We start from the raw sequence: 22,730 nt of genomic DNA on the forward strand, positions 1-22,730 counted from the left end.
GCTTTCTGAAGAGTTCCAAATACATATATAGTAAAACATCTTGCCCTATGTTGGCTTAACTCTATTTCTCCTTCTCTATACGCATTTAGAATACTCAAGAGCTATCATCCACTTATTTTGGATTATTTGAAGTAATTTCTTCTTTCATTTCACTTTAAAATTGAAAATTTTCACCTATCAAAATGTTAGGTATTAGAGCTAAAAATTTCACATACAGCACTCAACAGAGCCTAGAAAAGTTTGGTTGTGATTGTGACTGACTTATAAAACTATTTGGGATGGTCCCTAAATGAGCCTTTGTAGATTCTTCAGAAATAGCAGCAAAACAAATCATTCCAAGCAGCCATAAATAGTGCTGTTTGAGTACAAAGATGTTTTTGTGTTGAATAATTAAAGACTGTGGCTGCTCTTTAACATGCCTGGATTATCAAAGTAAAACATTCAAAATCATTAAAACCTGTTTATCAACAAAGAATGATAATTCAAGGAAAAAAAGATTACTCAAATAATAAATAAAAAAGACCCCAAATGATCTAACCATCTGTTTTATGTTAAAAATATAAAATTTGTCGAATCTTTAAAGGTTTTTTTCTAATTATGACTTAACTTATAAAAAGCTTAAGGCACCAAGCCCAAACAAATTAAAATAATTTTAACTATATAACTGAAGTTAACTGAGAACAGTTAAATTGAATTCATTGCAAGTGTGCCCCTAAAAGCTTTTTCTCCCCTAATGTGACCCCTACAACTCTTACTTCCATAACAAAGTAAAATCCAAGCTCACGAAAATAAAGTTCATGGAGAATAATATCCTTCGGCTGTCTGGGGTCATTACTGAAAATAATTTTCCATGACAAAATTTACTAAGAACTCCCTAAATTAATGTCACCACTAGAGGTAACATAAAAATACACATAAGCACACATGCACATATTCATTCTGTTAGCCATTTTCATATTTAAACCCAATAAAAAACATTTTAACATGCATTGGCCTAAATTTCCATTTTGAATCAGTTATTTATTCTGTACTGCAGAGATCAAGATTCACAAATAAATTATAAAATTTACTTAAAAAAACACTGCAATCTAAACTTTAGTTATCTGATATCTTGAGTAAACAGTTCAGGTAAACATCACCCATGCAAACTTTCCTCCATCCTTTATTGGGTGATTATCTAGGCTCCTTGAATCATCTTTGTCAGAGTAAAATGTTGAATTACTTTTACTGAAATTTTATAAAATTGCATGAAAGGCAGAGTTAGAAATCCTAAAAACCAAGACACTATATAGCAAGTTTAAGATTAATTTTTTAATTTACATATACATATAATATAAAAGATTTATCTCATAAAAATAAGTTCCATATTAAAAAATTTTAAAGATACATAATTATTTATATATACTGTTTTCAATCTAATTATCCATTACAATGAATCCTTTTGGACCCTGAATCTGCCTTTACTTCCTTTGTAAAGGATGGATGCAGAATATAACTGCCCCCACTGGGATGGGCAAGAATCAAGGGTACCAGGGAGGCCTGCCTCAGTTATCACTGATGATACTGAGAGGCACTCGGTACCATGAACATATTATTCAAATGTAATTAAGAAAATAAGCTATATGAGTGATCTTCATGAGGGTTTTCACATAAATATTTAATTATTAACAAGCTATACCTAAGTTACTTAACTACTTCTAACTCCTTAGAGGTAACATCAATATCCAGCTTCCAATTTCCATTCTTTAAAATATTTCTCCATTGTGCTCCTATATTTGAAAGTGCCAACGTTCACAGTAGGAATGATTTTCTGGGGTTTCAGCCACTGAACAAAACGTTTCATCTCTAGATAGCTGCTGTGTTCACTATAAGGGATTCCTAGAATACAAAAGAAAAGATTGCCTACTAAAAATCAAATTAATTAAAAAAAAAAAATCACAAGCTCAAAATAAAAGGAAAGCAATCACAGTATTTTTGTCAAAAACTCCTTGATGCTTGATTTCTGATAATAAAATTTACCTTTTATGAAACAAAGATTAAATAACATTAAAACGATACAAAACTTTGAACAGTAAAAAATTCTATTACTTTTCTATGTAGACAATAATATGCATTCCTATGGATTCTTATTTATAAATAGGCTTTTCTTTTTAAGTAATTTTTGCCTTTAAGCACTTTGCTTAGCTATGAAATTTCAAGAAAATCCTAGATGAAATGTGAGTGAAATTTGAACAAGCAGAATAGACTTGCTTTCCATACCAAGAAAGCAAATTCCAGTCCCCAAGCTTTGCACACATAAAAAATAAGCAAACAGAAAACAAATTAAGTCCTTTAAAAAAATCCCAAAATGACAACAAGCTCACAACTATCAACAACTGAATCTAAAAAATAAGAACAAAATCCAACGAAGCAAACCAGAACAGGAACAGAAATCATAGGCATGGGGATCATTTGGAGGATTATCAGCTGGGAGGGGGGAAGGGGAGGAATGGGGAAATGATGCAGGGATTAAGCATAATCGGTTGGTACAAAATAGACAGGGGGAAGTTAAGAATAATATAGGAAAGGGGGAAGCCAAAGAACTTATACACACGACCCATGGGCATGAACTAAGGGGGGGTGGGATTGCTGGAGGGAAGGGGGTACTGGGCGGAGGGGAGCAAAGGGGGAAAAATTGGGACTACTGTAACAACATAATCAATAAAATATACTTAAAAAAAAAAACAACCCTTCATCTTCTTTACTGTAGGTCAAGTACTATAGAAACAGGGAGAAAGGGCCCTGTGCTGAGTGAAGTAGGGTTTCCATCAGCCATTATCGTAAAGAGCCCGTTTCTGAGGACAATGGGAAACCTCCTCCAAGAGATGAGAAAAAGTCGAGACTGCAGCTCTGCCACCACGTCTACCCAGTCTTCCTGCTCTGGTTTCACTGCGCCATCTACGCGTGCAGCACACAGTTGCGCCACCCTCCTTTCAAGTAGTTCTAAAATCTCCTCTCCGTCTCACTGATCTCCCCGAACAACAGGATCTCTACTAAGTCAATGTCTATTTACCAGGTCATACTCCTTTATATCAGTTTATAATGTAATGAAGGCACAGGTTTAGCATTCCCAGAGCAATCTGAAACTCTTAAATTGTTAAAGGTTCTTTCATGCCTGTTTTTCTTGCATCTTTCATTTTATAGCCCTTCTAAACAATGTAATTATACATGTGAGAAGTGAGAAAATCATTATACCATATATTGAGATGTTTCCTTTGGTCTGGGGTACAACATCTGTGATATTCATTAACTTATTAGAATGGGTCCATCCTGTTGGTCGAAAAGCCAAAATCTGATCATATCTCCCATCATACATCTTCAAATGACTCTGTAAACCCTGTGAAATAAAAATAGGAGATCGATCTAATGGTCAGGGAAGATGGGCTATGTGGAAGGAAACAATGACTAAAGATGTTACATTGGCAGAGTCACAGAAGTTTTCACGTGGTAAACATTAGCCTGCAACAATCTAGTGTCCTACTTAAAAAAAATTAAAAATCGCTGAAAAATATTTTTACCTTTACTTATTTCAAGTTAAGCAGGCTTAGAACAGTCTGAAAAAAACTAAGATGGGACAACTTTAAACCTAAGTAAGTATATATTTCAAAATTACAATCTAGCCCTGGCTGGAATGGCTCAGTTGGTTGGGTGCCATCCTGTACACCAAAAAGTCACAGGTTCAGTTCCTGGTCAGGTCACACACCTAGGTTGTGGGTTCAGACCCTGCTCAGGGCACACACAAAAGGCCTCTCACATCAATGTTTCTTTCCCTTTCTTCTTCTTTCCCTTACACTCTCGCTAAAATGAATAAGCATGTCCTCAGGTGAGGATTTAGAAAATTACATTTCAGATGGCTACCAAAATAAAACACACCTCTCTAAATGCTACTAATATTAGGATATTAAAATCGGAGATATGGCCTGTGAACCAAGTGTCACTGGTTCAGTTCCCAGCCAGGGCACATAACTAGGCTGCACGTCATCTGGTTGGGGGCGCAAGTGAGAGGCAACCACACAGTGATGTTTCTCTCCCTCTCTTTCTCCTTTCCTTTCTCTCTAAAAATAATTAATTAATTAATTAATTTAATTAAATGAAAAAAATCGCAGATACTAGGGTCTAGTAGCATTCCTACTGGATACAAATATTAATCCTGATAAATATGAATCCAAACATATCCCCATGCATGTACACCAACAGAGGATGGACAGATGAATAGAAAGATGGAAATAATTTTATATACTCAACACGGACATGCATTTTAAAGAGGCACAGTGGTAGTCTTCTCAGGTTCCACCTTTAAGTATGAACTAGAATAATATTAAAACTTTTCATGCTGCTACATTTGGAATATGCGTCCCAAACAAATCATGAGAAGAAAATAAAACTTTCCAAACTAAAGTCATTTTAAGTGATGACATTTGATACAATTCTTAGAAAATCAATAACCGAAGTTCAATCTTTGAAAAACAAAAGAAATCCAGTTAAAGATAATAATGGCACAAGGGATATAAAAAAAAGTCTAATACTCTTAGTCTTCAGACTAAACCCAGAGTTTCAAAGGCTTGGTGTAAATTCATAGTAAAATCCAAGTTTTCTTTAAAATAATAAAAACATCTAAACCGCACATAGCATCATCTTGGATTTCCAAAAGTCTCCTTTTTCCTCCCTAATCATACATATTCTGAACTATTGAAGTGTTCTAAAAGATGCTGCTCTCCACGCATCCATCTACCTAGTCACTCATCCAGAAGTATCTGGTCCGGCATTAGTGCCAGGTGCCGCTGTCAGTGCGGTGAAGGAGGGACACGGCCTTCATCGTCCGGAAGCTCACAGCCTCGGTGGGGAAGGAGACAGCCAATAAACCCCACCTTCTGGGTCTTTTTAAATGGAAGCTCTCTGCCCTTTCTTAGCTTTTTATAACTTTCATCATCTAATATACCACCAGCACCCTTAGGAGCCTTACAATTTGACCTTTTCACAAATAACTCATTTTTTCAGTATAAATTCTTAGAAATGGAATTGTTGAGTTAAAGGATTTACCCCTAATTTCTACTACTATTCAAGCAGACAACAGTGCCAATTTCTCTGTCAGCATAGAAATATTACCTTTAAAATATGCTAATTTGGTAGAAGACAAACATGTCACTGTCATTTCACTTTTATGTTTAATTACTAGGAAGGGGCTGAACATTTATTGTGTTTATCAGACATATCTCACTGACAATAACAATCCTTTCATTTTTCTTTCCTATTAAACAATGATCTTTTATTAATTTGAAGTCAATGCAAGAATAAATACCATTAAACAATCATATTTCTTACCAACTACTGCTTCCCTCCTCACCAAGTTTAAGTTATACACATATAACTAAGTTTTCATTACACGATCCCTAGCTTTGCAAATGTTCTTGCTTAGTCTAGAAACCAGCAAATGTAATGCAGTTTGCTCAATTCCTAATCTTTTCCCCTTGTCCTCACAAAGAAAAGGAAATAACAGGAAACAGAGGTTTAGAGTAATTACACATGCAATACCATAAGCTGAGAATCCAACTTTCATCAAACTTATCTATTCATATTTATCTCGGCAAAAACACTCAGGAGAATTAAATGAGAAGTAATTTTTGCTTTTCAAAAGACAAATTAGTTACCATGAAAACAACATTAACCTGTGCCACAAACAAAAACATGCTAATATTATATAAGCCAAACACACCGAAAAGATTACCAATAGCAACTTGTCATTAATTAGCCACAGAGAACTACAATCATGAGAGATTTTATTAAAAAAGAATGAGTTAGTGAACATAAGTTCCTGATCTATGACTTGTCTTTGTTTATTGGTAACCAGTTTGTGTTCCATATATGTCACTAGAATTATTTTTTCAGTACGCAAATAATCATCTGTAAAATTGTTATAATGTTGTACCACATTCAATTAGGTTAAATCAGGGTGGTAGTAATATCTACATAATGTACATATTGTAAACGTGCGATGTTGAACTAGATAGCATGAATGGTATTATTTACATATAGAGTTTTTAAGGCTTTCAAGAGCGCTTTAGAAAGCCTGGAAATTGTATCAGATTATATTTTTACAAAAAGTCATTAGCTCTGATGCAACAACTATTTTTGGCTGGTAAAAGAATGGCTTTAAGTACTAACTAAAATATAGCTTCATGGTAACCATCAACTTCTGCTCTGTGTTTTGAAGATAAGAAATCATCAAAAAATGTTAACATTGTTACTTTACTGGAGGAAGGGGAAGGTCTCCTGAAGGCAATACTAATAACAAATGACAAATACAGAAAAGTAGACAATGATTTCAGATCATTCCTTTTTCCAAAACACTTTAAAAAAAAAAACAACTGATTGAAAATGTATACATATTTTAGATTTAGATAGTGGTGATGGTCATACAACTTTATGAATATACCAAAAACCACTGAACTGTCCATTGGGGGGGAGTGGGGGGGGATAAGACTGGATTGGCAGTTATCTGCCTTGAAGATAAAAACAAAAAAGGAATGAATTAGAGGTGAAGAGAGGGAGACCAGAAGCACACACAGGTGACGGCTGTGAAGAAGAGCCCCACGTGTTGCTGGCGAGAGGGAAGCACACAAGGTAGCTTGTTTTCTTGTTTGTTTGTTTGTTAGCTGGAAGAGAAGAGGAATTTCATGCTGTGAGGGACATGTGAGAGAAGGTATGTGAGAGAAGGGAATAATAAATGAAGTTAGGTTTCTGGTAAGGATCTGGAAGCACCATTAGGTGGATTTATTAGCCTGAAAGAGGAAAAGGGTCACCTCTTCCTCTGTGACATCTCCCTTGCAACCTACAGCCTTTGCAGACTGTTTGTACTGATAGGCATTGCCTGCTTTTAGAGATCGTATATTTACAAATCCAAACTTCAATGAGAATTAACTCTTCAAACAACTGCAAACTCAAGTTCCATTTTTCATGCAGGAACTCACGTCAGTTTGAATGGCTCAGAAGGACAGTGGTCCCTCTCTGTAACACTGTTCACGCATTGCAGCCTCACTGTATCGCGGGGCTTTTTAAAATATTATATTTAATAAGTTATCGTGGATTTTTCGCTCTATCGCGGGATTTTGTGGTACTGTACAGTAAATACTAAAATAAATGTAAGGTTCCTACTTTGCGGATTTTCACCTACCGCGGGGGGGTCTAGAACGTAATACCCGCGATAAGTGAGGGATCACTGTATTTGCATCATCCCCCAAAGAAACGTCGTACCCATTAAGTCACACCACATTCCCTCTCCCGCAAGCCCTGACAACTACTATCTACCTACTCTCTCTACAGTTACCTGTTCTGGACAGTTCATACAAAAGGAATTACACAAAGTCTGCTTCCTTCACGTGGCATAATGTTCTCAAGGCTAACTCGTACTGTAGCATATTTAGTACTTCGTTACTTTTTATAGCTGCATAATAGTCCTATTTTATGACCATATCATGTTTTGTTTATCCATTCACCATTTGATGGGCACTTGAGTTGTTATTATGAATAATGCTGCTATGAACGATCCTGTAGAAATTTCTGTGTAGACATGCTGTCAAATTTCCAGGGCACATACCTGGGACTGGAATTGCTGGGTGATATGGTCACTCTGTTTAACTCGTTAAGAAATTATCCAACTGTTTTCCACAGCAGCCACAACATTTTACAATCTCACCAGCAATGAATGAGATTTCTAATTTCTCTGTATCAACACCAACAATTGGTGTTGCCTGTCTTTTTTTATTACAGCTATCCTAGTGAGTGTGAGGCGGTACCTCATGGCCGTTTTGAGTGGCAATTCCCTGCTGGCTAACAATATTGAGCCTCTTTGCATGTGCTTACAGGCCACTTGTGTAACTTCCTCATTCATTCCTTGGGCGCGGGCCATCTGGCTTTCTCCAATACCACTTCACTGCAGCAATTCTTATATAGGTCACCAAAGATCTGCCGTATTGCCCTTCTTTCCCTGTAAGACCCCTCCGCAGCATGGAGCCCTTTTAAATACTCTTGTAAAGGTCTCATTTCCATAATACTCAGACTCCTCCATCTCCACTCTCTTCCTAAATGGATAAGTTGTTCAAATGGAACCAACTAAGTTAGAAAAGTTTTAAATAAAATAATTTAAAAATGCTATAGCCTCTTCAAGATAACTTTATTTTATGGTTCATCACCATCTCATTAGCCTCCACACAAACAAAGTGGATGCTTCCCAAATTTAAAATAAGTTTGCGAGGCTGGCATAAAAACCAACGAACAAAACTCTGACTTGATTATCCCTGAAATTTCTTATGAATGATACACTCATAAAAAAAAGGCCATAAAAATTTTACCTTAACCTTATGAACCAGTTAGAATTTCCTTACTCAGGGGATAGACCTAAAATGTGCATTTTCTTTACAAAATACCTGTTACTATTTGTAAGACAGACACAGTGATCCGTACCCAAGCTAGTTCAAAAAGTTATTTCATGAACATTATAGAAAAAAATTAAAATACATCTTTTTGTGTACATTATGCTCTGAATCATTTTTAATACACAGGTTTGGTGTATTTAATTGCTAGGTGTCAAAACATTAGCAAGTGGAATAAATATGAATATATGAATAATTCTGACTAGCCCTCTCAAATCATAATGGGGTTGCGTCTCATGTATCTTAATTTACACCTCAGAATGAACACTGGGACTTCCTCTTAAGATGTACTTCCACTATTTTATTTAATCCTCACAAGTAAATTTCCAACATATATCAATGCTCTAAGGGCTTGCTTTTAACACAGAATAGGCTTGAGAAAAAGTAAGAACTCCTTAGAATTTTCCACTTACCTCCCCACTCACCCAGGAAGAACTGGAGAAGACCTAAGAACAGGAGGTGTGAGTGCCCAGACCTGCTGCCTTTGTGTATTTCCTTACGCCAGTTCTCTAATCCTTAACCTCCTTGTGGGCATGTGAGTTACAATAGAGAGCTGCACACACAAAAAACTAAAAACATTTTAAATTCCCCTTAAAAGATTTTCTAGGGCAAATTGACTATAGGTGATGACTTCACTGTAACTGGATTCCTCTAAGTTAAATGCAGGTAAATGGAATTCTAGTTTACAATCATCGGATTACCTTTTCTAGTTCATCCAAAAAAGACGTATCTCTTGGGTGCTTACCTTAAAATTTATCTGCATCATCGGAAGAAGGTGAACCAGTGAACTGCACATGTCTGTAGTGATGAAGGAATTAATTTCCGGTATATTGAGGCACTGCAATGTTTTATATTTTTCTCGGGACATGCCCACCTTTGAACATAAAACTTCAGCAATGGCTATAGACAAAGAAAAACGTTAAAAATACTAAGATTATAGCTTATGGAAAAAAAAAAAATTACAACTTAACCAAATTTTAAAATTAGAATTTACCAAATAAAAAGGAATTCAAACCATTCACTTTTGCCATATCTTAAAAAGGCTAATTTTGTTGGTGAACTGTGGAATAAGTTGTGAGAAAACCAAAGCATTTATTTTTAAAAACCTAGTCTTTAAACTCTGCAAAATATGTAAAGAAAGGGGTAGAAGAAGCGAAGAAACCAAATTTGGAGGAGTTAAAACCCTGGTTTCATCACTTCGTATCTTAATGTAAGAAGAAATGGAAAGTACTTTGCAAAATAGTTCAGTACTATTTAGATAAATTACAGTTACATATCCAGGAATCATTTAGGAACAAAAATTAAAACTATTCGCTAAGATAATTGATGGTTATCATCGAAGAATGCAGTAACACAGCTATGTATTAGACAGCTTTCAAAGTTGATTAAAATACTAACGGTGCTCAGGCATTTGCTCTATAAACATTTGTAGATATAAAGGTTACCATAAACACACATCAAATGTTTCCATTCAGTTAAGCCTTTCAAAGTTTAAATGAATTAAACTCTACCAAATTTTCCTTCAACTTCGAAGGTAATATTAAACCATTTCAGGAAAGAAATATCAAGCACAAGAACAGAGACTGAAAGCACTTTATGCAAAAAGGAGCTGATCTTTATAATATATTAATGTAAATTAGATACAGCTAACACCCACCTAGGAAGACTTTCTCTTTTCCAATAGAATAAGTGCCGCAGACAACAAGAGTCCGTGGGTTTAGAGTTACAGCCTCAAAGGCAGTGTTGATGGCAAACTGGATAACCTCTTGCTGAGACGGAAAGCAGTATTCTGGGCTGCAATATCTGTAATATGGAAATATGGTACTTATTAAAAGAGCAACAAGGCAGCCATAGTATAAATTGGATGCTGTTTTAGAAAATAAGTGCTAACAAAATTACAAACAACAGAGCATAATATATTAACCCCACTGCAAGTTATCTCCCTGGGGTTAAAAATTTGTTACCAGCTATTGATAACTTAGAATAGGAGTAGGCATTTTCAGTATACTTTTTTTCATTATGTTTATCACCTTCAAATAAAGAAATTGCCTCTTTTTTTCTTCAAAAATATTTCTAGCTAGCCAGCTATTTTAGCTCTGAATTGTATATATAGTTCAATATCTTCTTTAACCCCAATCACCATCAAAGAAAATCTATTGATAGGGATATCTTTGGAGTAAAGAATTCTGCTATAGTAAAAAAATACTATTAAAATATTAAAATGAAACATAAATTTAATGAAGTAGTTTTAAATCAAACAGTTAATATTCTTCTCTTCTTAGGAGATACAGGAATATATATATAGCATTATAGGAATATAACAAATCCAGTGGGTATACCTCAACACAATAATAGCCACTAAAAAACTAACCCTAAGACTACTATCTATATATATTTAGATGAAAATTAAGTGCTTTTTCACTAAAAGTCATAAAGTACAAACACCAAAATCATATTTTTCCCAATTTTCAAAACTGTTTTTTTTTTTTTTTTTTTTGCTGATCAGCCATCAGACTAGAAAAAATAATCTTAATCCTTTCTCCTACAAAAAACCTAAAAAGAAATTCAGAATTGTATGTAGAATAGTACTAAGTATCAAGAAAAGGGTTTATTAAACTTACTATTTTCTTAATTTACCCAGTGTTTAAAGTATATATAAAGGAATGGAAAAATAACTAGTGTTTGAAAACAGGATGTGGAAAGACCATCTTTTACTAAAATATGCTATCCAAACTCATTTCTCCTTGAAACAGGTTGAAATAGGTAACATAATTAATTTCTAACAAATTGGTGAGGTATTTTAATATATAATAAAAAGATAATGGTTTATACCATTATGCTTATAGCACTCAGAAATTCAAAGTTGTCACTTGGGAATTACCTTTTAAGAATAAAACAAATTCTGTATATTACTATAGAATCATACTTTAGCCTCAGTTTTCTCTTCACAATTATACTCTGTAGGTACAGATATTTTGAAAGGATGACATAAAAGGGTGTTTTCCTAAAGTTTGCCCCCAATGTTTTTTTTCTTGTTTCAGTAATAGGACTCTCACATAAACCATATTTTCAAAAGGAAATTATAAGAAAAACAGAGCTGCAGTCAGTTAAGACTTGTAATCCCAAACCTGTCCTTAAGCAAGTGTTTGTTTTCAAACAGCATCCCTCTGATAAATAGCCTCAAAATGATAAATGACAAAAAGCCATAGTTTTGATTACCTAAGCAAATGCTCAAATTATTCACAATACACACGGCCAACGCTGTCTGTGGGAAAAGAAAGCACAAAAACAAAGCTTCTCTTACGTGGTATCTAAATACAGCGTGTGGACTTTCTGGCCAGCAAGAAGCGAACGTTCCATGGTGGGATCGGCTCGGAAGTCTCCGGTATGTAATATGACATTACCATTAGGAAGATAAAAAAGGATCATGACAGCACCTGGACAGCTGAACACAAACATTTCAAAGAGACAGTCTTAACACAGGGGAGGCATCGAAACAAAGAGGACGTATTTCAATATCAAGTTAATACACTTTATTAGCTGACCGCGATGACAAAGCATTGTACTACAGAGAAAATGGAGCACTTTAATTAAGGAAGTTTACATTAAAAAGACAACAATGATGACAACAAAACCTGGTGTGCCAGAAAAGATTAATTCCACAGGTCTGGTTTCTCAACCTCCACACATTCCCAAGAAAGGCCCGTCTTTAGGACTTGTCCTTGGGGGGTGAGTTCTGAGTCCTTGGTTATGCATGCCTGAGGCCTGCGCCATGGGTCATTAGTGGGCCAGAGAGAGTTTAGGCCAACAATGTGCTCTAGGTGAATTTCTGTTTTTGCTCTAGGGGACTGGAGTCTGAGTAGCTGAAATCAACCTCAGTCAGGTCCTACATGGTTGACCCTCAATAAAAACAAAGGCAGCAAGGCTCCAGTGAGCGTCTGTGGTTAGCAACACCATCTGTGTGTCATTACCCATTGTCGCTGGCAGAATTAAGCACACCTGTGCCACTCCACTAGAGGAGGACACCTACAAACTTGTGCCTGGTTTCTCCAGGATTCACCCCCATTGCCTTTTCCCCTTGCTGATTTTAATCTCCATTTGTTCCCTGTGATAAACTGTGCAAGATTAAAAGCTTTGCTGAGTGCTGTGAGTCCTTGTAGTGAACCACTGAGTCTAAAGGTAGTCTTAGGGACCCCTGACACAATGGGGTTTGGAAATTACAGCCAAAACACAGGAATTTTCATTTTAAATTCCAAGAAAACACAGGAAATAATTACACTTATAATTAAAACCTTCCCCTTACCTCCTTCCTCCAAAACTTCAGACCCTAATAACTTTACTGGGTAATTCTATCAAATACTTAGGGAAAAATAATATCAAATATGACAACCATCTTTCAGAAAATAAGAGGAGTGAAAATTTCATGAGGCCAGCATTATCCTGATAGTAAAACCAGACAAAAGCATTATAAAAAAATAAAGGCCTATATCCATCACAAAAACAGACATAAAATTCCCTAGCAAAATATTAGCATATCAAATCCAGCAATCTGTTTTTTTGAAAGGGTAATACATGAAGACCAAGTGGGTTTTATTCCAGCGATGCAAGGCTGGCTTCACCTTCAAAAACTCCAACATTGTAATTTACCATGTTAACATTAGAAAGGAGAAAAATCATATGAACACATCGATACCAAAGCAGCATTTGACAAAATTCAACACCTATTCATGATTACAAACTCTCAGCAGCCTAGCAAGAGATAGGAAATTCCTCAACTTCATAAAAGGCATCTGTTAACATCATGCTTAATGGAGAAAGAATTGAAAGCTTTTCCCTGTAAGATCAGGAACAAGGCAGTATGTCTGCCCTCATCATTCCTATCCAACATGGTACTGAAGGTCTGAGCCAGTACAATACACAAGAGGGGAAAAATGCACTCCAAATAGAAAGAAGCGAAACATAACTTCCTTTACTCACAGATGGCATGATTGCATATACAGAAAACTTTCAAGAGTCTACAAAAAACCTATTACAACTGATTAGCAAGTTTAGCAAGATCTGGGGATACGAAGTCAATAACAAAAAGCAGTTGCCTATCAAGAGGTGAGGATCTGAGATAAACCGTAGGGTATCCATACAACAGATACCACTCAACAATGAAAATATGAACACACTACTAATACACAAAAACATGACCAGCGACAGAAACCAGACATAAAAGAGTAGACACTGTGATATCATTTAGATAAACCCCTAGGAAAGACAAATATAATCCATAGTGATAGGAACCAGATCAATGGTGTCCTGGGCCGGAGGCGGGGGTTGGGGATTCATGGAGAAAAGAGCACAGGGGAACCTTTTGGAGGGGGAAAATTTTTCTCTATTTTTATTGTGGCAAAAATTATGTGGGTGCACACTTTTGCCAAAATTCAGCGAACACTTAAAATAAGAATAATTTTATTAATGAAAATTATACCTAAATAAAGTTGACTTAAAAAAAGTAGAACTGGACTTGTTGTAATTAGTAATTTTAAAAAAATCAGCAGGAAAGTTAGCAGACCGGAAAGGCAACCTGAAGGAAGAGCATTGGCCTCGATTTTAGGAGACCTAGATTTAGTCTTAATTTAATTCTCTAAGCATCTATGATCCCCGATATACGTGAGGCTAACACTCTGTGAGAAGTAGAGAGAAGCCAAGTTGATAGTGGCATTTTTGCAATGTGAATAAGTGACAGTACTTCACATTTTTTAAAAATGAAGGAAAGAGGAAAACCATTTCCAAAAAAAAAAGTTTTCCAGTTCTTTAGTGTTAAAAGTCAGAAAAATTTACTTAAAGGGCAAAGAAAACCCTCTAGTATCTGCATGGAGTACCAGCTGTTCATTTATATAAGTGATATTAAAAGAAATGGCAAAAGGTTATCTCTTAAAAAACAGCAGCAATGTTAACATATTTTTAAAAAGATAAGGGGTCTCATGTCAAGCACAGTCATTTAAACTGGATAAAAAATGGGTTAAATAATATTAAGATCTCTACATTTACTCTTTGATTCTGTAACTGGGTACATTATTTTTTTCAAGAGGAGAAACGTGTAAGTCAAGCCTATATGTTTCAAAAAAAAAGTTCTTAAGTAATCATGCTAATGTGTCTTCCTTTTGAATATTAAAAAAATAGGCTGTTATTTAGGTAAGTTTAATACTTACTGATTGGCATCAAGCAAAACAACTTTGATACCATTCACCATACATTCGGTGTCCATTGGTAATGGATGGATATATTGTTCTTTCACATGAAGTTTGCTCTTCAACAAATTGCCAGTTATCTGAAAAACCAAATGCACTTATTGCTGATCCAATAAAACATTAAATAAGTATTTATTTCATATCTAGTTTGGAGCCCAAGCATCATGATAATCTCCCTGTTCTCTCCCACTTACATCATCCAATGTAAATCCTCCAGAATGCCAGGGAAAACTTCCTAAGATGGCGGTGTCACAGCTCTGCTTCAATACTGTCACTGGCTCTTTCTTATCTGTGAAAAGTCCAGCCCTGGCATGACATACACAGCCCTTCATGATCTGATCCCTGCCCATTTCTGCCGGATTATCTCCTAGTATGCCCCGTCTTGTGTTTAGCCAATCTGAAATACCTGAAGTGCCTGGAACGGTCTGTTTCTCAGACGTCTGCCTTTTTATAACAAACTCCACTCTCCCCCTGGAATGCTCTCTCCCCTCTTTTCTCTGCCTGGTTCTGGAATCGAACAACCTGTTTTAATTTCTGGTTCTGCTATTACCACCTCTGGGATTTGAGGTATGTCACTTAACCTCAGTTACTTCGTTAATAAAAAGAGGATAACTCAAGAATGCCGTGAGAATTAAACCAAATTCTAGCCAAAGGCCTTAGTAGTATGCATTGAAATGTCCACCTTTCAAGATATCTCTTTCATCATGAAACTTTCTCTAACCTTAGCCTGGGACAGAGTAAAGCACTCTTTTCTCCCCACTTCCAGGCAACTCTGTTCACTTTTCTATTACAGTACTGATCCCACCCTGGTATTATTTGTGAATGTGTCCTCTAAGGCTGTAAGCTCCTTGAAGTTAGCTACTTTGCCTTGAATTATTTTTTAGGTACTCAATAAATGCTTACTAAATGAAACTTAGATTCTTTTTAGTACATTGTGAAGTGGCTTATCTATTGTTTCCATATGCTAAAAATATATATTTTTCAACTTTTATAACTATTGACAACAACTCACTGAATTTTAGATTCTCAATGTGGAATCTGTTTTCTCGTATCTTGTCTAGTAGAATGGTAAATCTTACAATTTTAATTATTCCTTTTTAACCAAACTGCTTAGAAATTCACTGCACTCCACAAATTCATAATTTAAAATACTAAAACTTACCTCACTACAGTAAACTGGAAATGTGAAGTTCTTAGACAATCCAGCATAATGATCAGCATGGAAATGGGTGAGAAAATAGGCTGTGCAACCTTCCACCGATCCATACTGAAAGGCATCAACTGTGAAGCCAGTTCCTGCAGTGAAAATACCAATACAACCGCTTGAGCAACACCAACAAAGAAAAACATACTCGGTTTGATTACAAATACTGAACCCTCTAACATCTTCACATCTCACTTCGAACTTAACTTTATAATTTAACTTAAAACTTATACCAGATTAAGTCAGGAAAGATGATACTAGAGATGAAAAAGTCTTCTAAGTTTCCACTAAATGTCCCAGTATAGGCTTTTTTAGTGAATAATTATACAAAAAAAAAAAAAAATCAAAATACTAAACTACAAACCAATTACTTTTTTGTTATTTTGAATATTATTTCTTTGAATATTTTCCCAATACTTACTGGGCACCTAAATTCCTTTACTTTTGCAAAATAGCCAAAAGAGAATGCTAATTTTTGTTTGAAACATGAATGCTCAATGAGGGTGACAGTGACAGGTTTCTAAGGGGACAAACTAATTGCAGGCCAAATAATCTTACAGATTACAACAGTCTGTGGCCCTGCAAAGGGCCACAGTACAGTAACAGATAAACAGCATATCAGTAGTATTTAAATTTCATTGTGCAGGGTGGGAAACAAGAAAAAAAATGCCTTAAAAAGTCTCCATAGAGAAGCAATAATAAAAATAATAAAAGGGTTGAGCTGTTCTAAAATGTGTTCATGAAAGAAATACCGAAGTGTGTTCATGAAATACCCAATTACATATGCAAGCAAAAAAGCAAATGATTCTACTGAGATGTATCAACAAAGGGATACTAGTTTTAGACTTATGTAAAATACAGAAAATCAAAATAATTATTCAAAACAAAACTAGTGCTATGATATACAAAAATGCTATTCTCTACATATTTTGAACAAATTATAGCTCTAAATCATCAATAAAGCACTTTAAAAAAATCTTTCTGAAACCAAGTATACTTTGGCAGTGTTCTTTTATATTCTTTTCAGAAGAAGAGTTATTGGTTCCTTCAATAACAAAATTCATTTCACCACCCATTTTTTCTACTAACTCTTCTATGAAGACATGAAAAATTACAAGGATATAAAAAGGCTGAGAAATTAAGTCACAATGTGGTTTTTAAAATGTTTGGCATTTATGATGCTGACCTGTATAACCTGTGACATTTTCTGTTTTGGAAGCTAGTTAGTGCTTTGCGTTTCTCTTAAGTGCTTAGAGACTGTCTTTTATTATAGTTATTTTATAGAGAGCTTTTCCTCCTTCTGTATTAAGTGGATCTTTTCTAGTCTTTGTCAAATCTATAATGCCAACCAAACTAGCACAGTACCTTGTATACAGAATATGTTGAATCAAACTTTACTGAATGGAACAAAAAGATTAAATACACATACACAAAAAAATCTGTTACAAGTCAGTGAAGTATCATAAAACAAAATAAAGCAAACACAAAGCTTGTTTCATGCAAATACATACACTGGGCAATAAACATCAAATTCAAAACAGTTGATTTTTTTGTAGATACAATAAGCATTGATATTTCAACTTACCAGGTATTTTCTTATAGAATGGACATGTCCTTCTTCTTACTTCTCTTGCATCAGATAATTGCGGGATTTTCCTGTTGCCTCTGTGCAGCCTGCCACAAGCTGACTTTATGAAAACTTCGTCTCTGCTTAAATTGCCTGCCTCAGCTTTTATCTTGTTAATAATGTAATCTGACCTCTTCCGCGGTGTTCCTTCCTGTGGTGAGTCTGACTTTTTAAACCTCTTTCTTCGATGCTGCGACCTCTCGCTAGGAAGTTCCACAGCTTGCCAGTTCTCATTTAAATTCTTTGCATCCAATTCTAAGTCACTTAAAGATTTTTCTGCTTTCCTCTTGCACTGCCGGGCGCTCTTGTTAGGACTTACGACTGGCTTTAGATTCATCCTTTCTACTACACTTTCCTCCACCAATTTCTCTTGTCTTTTAGGTGGTAGACCAAAATACACACCTATATCCATTTGTTTCATTACCTTGGTAGCAGGGGGTGTAGCATTAGAACGAAGACCAGATGGCAACATTTTCAAAGACTTAGCAGCAGTGGGGGTACTAGAAAATGTCTCTGTATTTAAAACCGGGACTTGACTGCCTAGCACACCACCTACTGCCTTTCTACAGAAACATGCTGAGTCAGTATTATTCTTAGCACTGAAAGTCTTACTGGATAACTCTCTAATTTTACTTTGGGTTGGATGGAGAGAAAAACACCTTCCTCCCTGGCTTTCAAAAGCTTCTGACGTTTTACTCTTAAGTAATGGAAGAGAATTTTGATTGTGAACAGCTGATTCTCCAATTACCTGTTTCTGTTTATTTGAGGGAAATGACCGAAGTTCTGGCTCATCAGGTTTTGCTTTAGTGGCTTGATAACTAGACGAAGCAAGCCCCCCTGCTAACGCACGTGGAAAAAACAAGAAACCATCATCGGTGTATGGTGGCTCACGACACAAAATACTCTTGTTTTGGAAAAGTTGAGATGAATTATTCCAAGTGTCCTGTGTATACAATTCTTCATTGTATTTATCTTGAGTTAGGATGCTATTCGCTTCGGGGCCTCTGTCCTCCTGATCCCTCAGTAAGGGACAGTGGAAGTTTTTAAACAAACAGCTGTTGTCAACATCCTCTAGGGTGCCATCTTCCGCGCTTTCTGTAAAAAGTAGTTCCTGTTGTGAATCATCCAGCTGTTCATCCACATCAGAGGCTTCTTCATCACTCTGAAGCGGAGAGTAGGAGATTTCACAGTCGCCGAAGTTGTTTTCCGGCAACGGCGAATTTCTGCCTTCCGAGGTGTTTCGGCTGCCTAAGTGCTCAGCAAGAGGCAACCCCACTCCTCCCAGCGTGTCGTTAGTAACACATTGTGTAAACTGTGGAGCTTGTTGGGATGTTGGGGTATTTGTCCAAGAGGAAATCTTTCTCTTGGTTTCAGTTGGAGATTGAGATTTTCTCAGACATTGTGTCACCGACAAGGGATCAACTGAAACATTTTTGAAGTTCTCAGTTAGTTTTTGAGCTGGAGACCATTTTTCCTCAAGGCTACAGAGCAAGCCTGAATTAGTCTCAGTGAAACTACCACCTGACCCACGTGATGGGCTGCTGAAAGGACTTTTACTAGCCCTACTTTGAGCTAGCAGGAGGTGAGTGTATCTCTTGTAGTGAGAAGGAATTGTTGAAGTACACAGAAGACCGTCAGGACACTCTGAAAATTGTAATAAAGAAACTAAGTATTAGAGTATCAAGGTCTGGACTACGTTTTGACAGTACTTGCATTATAAAATAACACGTAAGTGCAAAGTCATCAACCCTGCTTTGAGGCCTTAGGACAACAGCTATCTTTACACACATCAAAAGATCGGCATAAAACAATCCAGTCTGTGTTTGCAAGGTGCTAGTTATTATCTTTAAATCAAACAAATATGAGCTTCCTCAAAATCCATGCCGTGCAATACGTATTTCTGAAACAGATGTTACAAATTGACACCATCAGTTTCACTCCTTCACTGTTGCTCAGGCAAGAAAGAATAAAGACTGATGTATCTCCCACAGAACCAAAGTTCTACCCCAATTTTTCTTATGGAGCCACACAGATTTATGACAATCGTAGCAGCAAATTAGATTCCATTCTTTCATAGTCACACTGTATACAATAATAACAATCTTAATTAGTTATAGCTGTTCATACCCTGGACAATTTAGATTCTGTTCTAAGATCTGAAATTCAATTTGATAAACTGATTAATAATAAGGCTTTAATTACCTGAAAACCATTCCCCGTCATATCGTTATGATTGAGTAACGTTCTGTAAACCATCTTGGCCTATCCCCTTCTATGTTTATTTGTTAATGATCCCTTCTGCTCCCTTGCCCCCCTCCAAATGTTACATTAAATTAGAAGACTTGTTGCTTAAAACTTAAAACTGCCTCATAAAATAATTTGTTATAGACTATTTAGAACAGTTTAGTCAGTTTAAAAAAATCTCTTTGAGGTGGTTTCATCTGTAAGACATTTCACCCTGAGGTGTGCACCATGAGATTCCAGCTTCCATTTCTGGTTTTCAGGCCACTTAAAAGCAAATTAGTAACATTTGATGAGGCTTCCACTTGCTATACTTTTATGAGAAAGGCTAATGCCAAATTTTAAGAGTTCTTAGGCATCTTCACACAGAACTTTAAAATGACAGGCTAATAACAACATGTCTTCTGAGTCATATTTAACATGAAAGCTATCCTATTATTACTTTATTGAATTTTAATTCTTTGAGATTTAAAATACTAATGTACTGTGTATATTACTATAAAATATACAAATCATAACCCATTCTCCATATACCCCAAGTTGAATTTTCTACATTTTAAACATGACATTATATATCTTAAGAGACAAAAACATAGCACTACTTCAGTTACCAATTGGCACATTTTTATGATTAGAATCTTAATAAACTGAGACTCCTTCCCAGTTCCTCTTCCTATACATTAGTTAGAGGCATCCAACATAACCACATTTGGAAGGCTGGATTATATTCATAATTCTCTTAAAGTCTGTTTCATAAAAGAACAGAATGCACAAGTTGTTGAACATTTAAGAACCCTCACCGAGAAAATGTCAATACCACCTACTTTGTGCAGGTGTTGTGAGAGTCAAGTAAGTAAACAAAGTGAAAGTACCTAGCATATGTGCTTAATTAGCACTTATGAAAAATAACTGAGATGTTTAGGGACTTTTATGAAATAAGATGCATTTGGACTGTTTTCAAAATTCTTTACAATTATACCTTTGGCTGTTAGCTTCTTTTACCTGTCCCAAGAAAGGTAAACACGCATTACCTTGTTTGCTTCTAGGGTTAAATCATTTGTCCTTAAGAGTGTCTCATCTCTCTTTTGGTTTATTGCTTCCCTTGCTTGTTTCACTGGACTGATATGCCTGGCCTACTGTAGGTCTCTTTAAAGACCACTAATGTCTTTTGTGATCTTACCTGTTCCAGAGACTGGTGGAGAATCCAAACACTCAAACACATGCCATCGAGGTGTCTGGCCTAATAGGGAGGAAAAAGGCAGCTGACAGTTTGGGCAGTATCCATCATAAACTACACGCATCTTTGGAGACACCTGTTTGCTTTTGCTAGTCCTACTGCGCTTTCCTGGAGTGGTCTCCTTGCCTTGGGACAGCTGGGTACCATCTTCACAGCTAGAATTCTGACAAGAAACTACAGAAATCTGACTATCTGTTTCTCCAAGGCACATTTCAGAGTCCTTCACCTTCTCTTTAGCGTCCACAGTTGTTTTATTTCTGTTTCGTTTTGACTGGTACTTCCCATCTGTGGCTTTTTTGTCAGATTTTGGAATATTCTCAGAGCAATTATTTGTGTGGACTCGTTTTGGTTTTCTTTTGGATTTATATTCCCAGATGTCTTCTTCAGAAAAAGTGTCTTCTAACATGGCAAAATGATTTTAATCATTAAAAGAAGCACAAATCTTAAGTAAATTGAGTCTCCTTCTTGTTACAAAATTTTTAAGTGGAATTATTTTGCCGTAAAAAAAGTAACAAAATATGGGGGGAAAATGGAACAACTGTAATTGAAAAACCAAAAAATAAAATTAAAAAATAAAGTTACAAAATACCCACTAGCTTGATGGGAATATAAAGGTCTGGTAATGAATATATTGGCAAATGACAAACCTTATACCTGAGAACACCTATTACAATAAAATTAAGAGAATCTACCACAGGAGTAGCATCTGAGAAGTTTTCTATTTGTGGCTACTATTTCATTCCGTTACCGTGCCTTTTCCAGGACTTGATTCATAGAAATTAGAATCAGTAATAGTTTGAAAAGTAAGTCCTAATGGGAGTCTTAGAACGAGCTTTGTAACACTGTTATAAAGCTCCTATCAGTTCTCTTTCAACTAGACAACTGTCCAAATAATTCACAAATCCACCCAAAGTCCCTGGGCGATTGGCTCAGCAGGTGTTTCAAACACTAAATCTACCTCAGTTCGCTAATTAACCCTAGTCCCTCCATAATCAAACGGGTATGTGGTTCCCAATACACATAACTGCCCATATCCATGACTCGTGGATATTCAACAACTTCAGTTTCCTGGGTCTGTCCACCATCTTCCTCCAGCAGCAATGAACAAACACTGCACAGTAAACAAAATTCAAATACGTTAAGTCGTGCCTGCACTGAGGCTACACGTCTAAGTCCGGACAGCAGAGGTGGCCAGCCCTCTCTCCACCAGCCTCAGAACCAAGGGTCACCTGCCCGTTGCCTTGCACGGGCTCCACCTGCCCCGCACGCTGAGGCTGCCAGAGCAGAGAACAGGGATTTTATTCCCTCCAAGGCTGGAAGCGAATGAGCTGCTAGCACGGCTCACGCCATAAAAGCAATCTCAGCCCTCCGCTTCTGAGGACGGAAGCCGGGCACTCAGCGATCCTCGCCGCAGCCCACCTGTCCCCAGCACCCCTGGGAGCAGCCCCAGCTGCGTCTGCTCCCCCGGCGTCCCCACCACCTCCGCTCAGCTGACAACGTATTCATGCCCGCACTTTCAGCACTGCAGGGCGACAAATGACTGGACTTGGGTATAAGCCAAAGCCACTGGCCAGTCACCCCCAACTTTGAAAAGCCTCTCTTGAGACTGTCCCTACTCCTTTACCTTTCCTGTCTTGGCGGGAACGGCTTCCTGTTGCCAGTGTTGTGTCGAATCGGCTGGTTCCGGTCTAAGAGCCGGACTTTAGAAAGAGTA

At 36.5% G+C, this 22,730-nt stretch overlaps 1 protein-coding gene across 1 annotated transcript; it reads right to left on the reverse strand.

The window, feature by feature from the left end:
* Positions 1–1,053: 1,053 nt before the first annotated feature.
* Positions 1,054–21,534, reverse strand: DCLRE1A (DNA cross-link repair 1A). Its single transcript, XM_090278637.1, has 9 exons — positions 20,960–21,534; positions 17,497–19,182; positions 15,870–16,003; positions 14,669–14,787; positions 11,773–11,913; positions 10,126–10,271; positions 9,214–9,368; positions 3,235–3,376; positions 1,054–1,878 (listed from the first exon to the last, which is right to left on the reverse strand). The coding sequence occupies exons 1-9, from the start codon at positions 21,420–21,422 to the stop codon at positions 1,718–1,720; spliced, it is 3,147 nt and encodes a 1,048-aa protein (XP_090134763.1). The 5' UTR covers positions 21,423–21,534; the 3' UTR covers positions 1,054–1,717.
* Between the last annotated feature and the right edge of the window lie 1,196 nt (positions 21,535–22,730).

The sequence above is a fragment of the Furipterus horrens genome, unplaced genomic scaffold, assembly GCF_987537825.1.
Source record: "Furipterus horrens unplaced genomic scaffold, mFurHor1.1.pri manual_scaffold_5, whole genome shotgun sequence".
In the NCBI taxonomy this organism is placed as follows: domain Eukaryota; kingdom Metazoa; phylum Chordata; class Mammalia; order Chiroptera; family Furipteridae; genus Furipterus; species Furipterus horrens.

What these genes read in the sequence shown, in the direction of transcription:
- DCLRE1A (XM_090278637.1), bottom strand. Translation starts at nt 21,422, where the DNA reads ATGTTAGAAGACACTTTTTCTGAAGAAGACATCTGGGAATATAAATCC. An exon ending in TCCACCAGTCTCTGGAACAG is followed by an intron (nt 19,183 to 20,959) that starts GTAAGATCACAA and finishes TACAATTTTCAG; the next exon opens with AGTGTCCTGACGGTCTTCTG. An exon ending in TTCCAGTTTACTGTAGTGAG is followed by an intron (nt 14,788 to 15,869) that starts GTAAGTTTTAGT and finishes TTGGTTTTTCAG; the next exon opens with ATAACTGGCAATTTGTTGAA.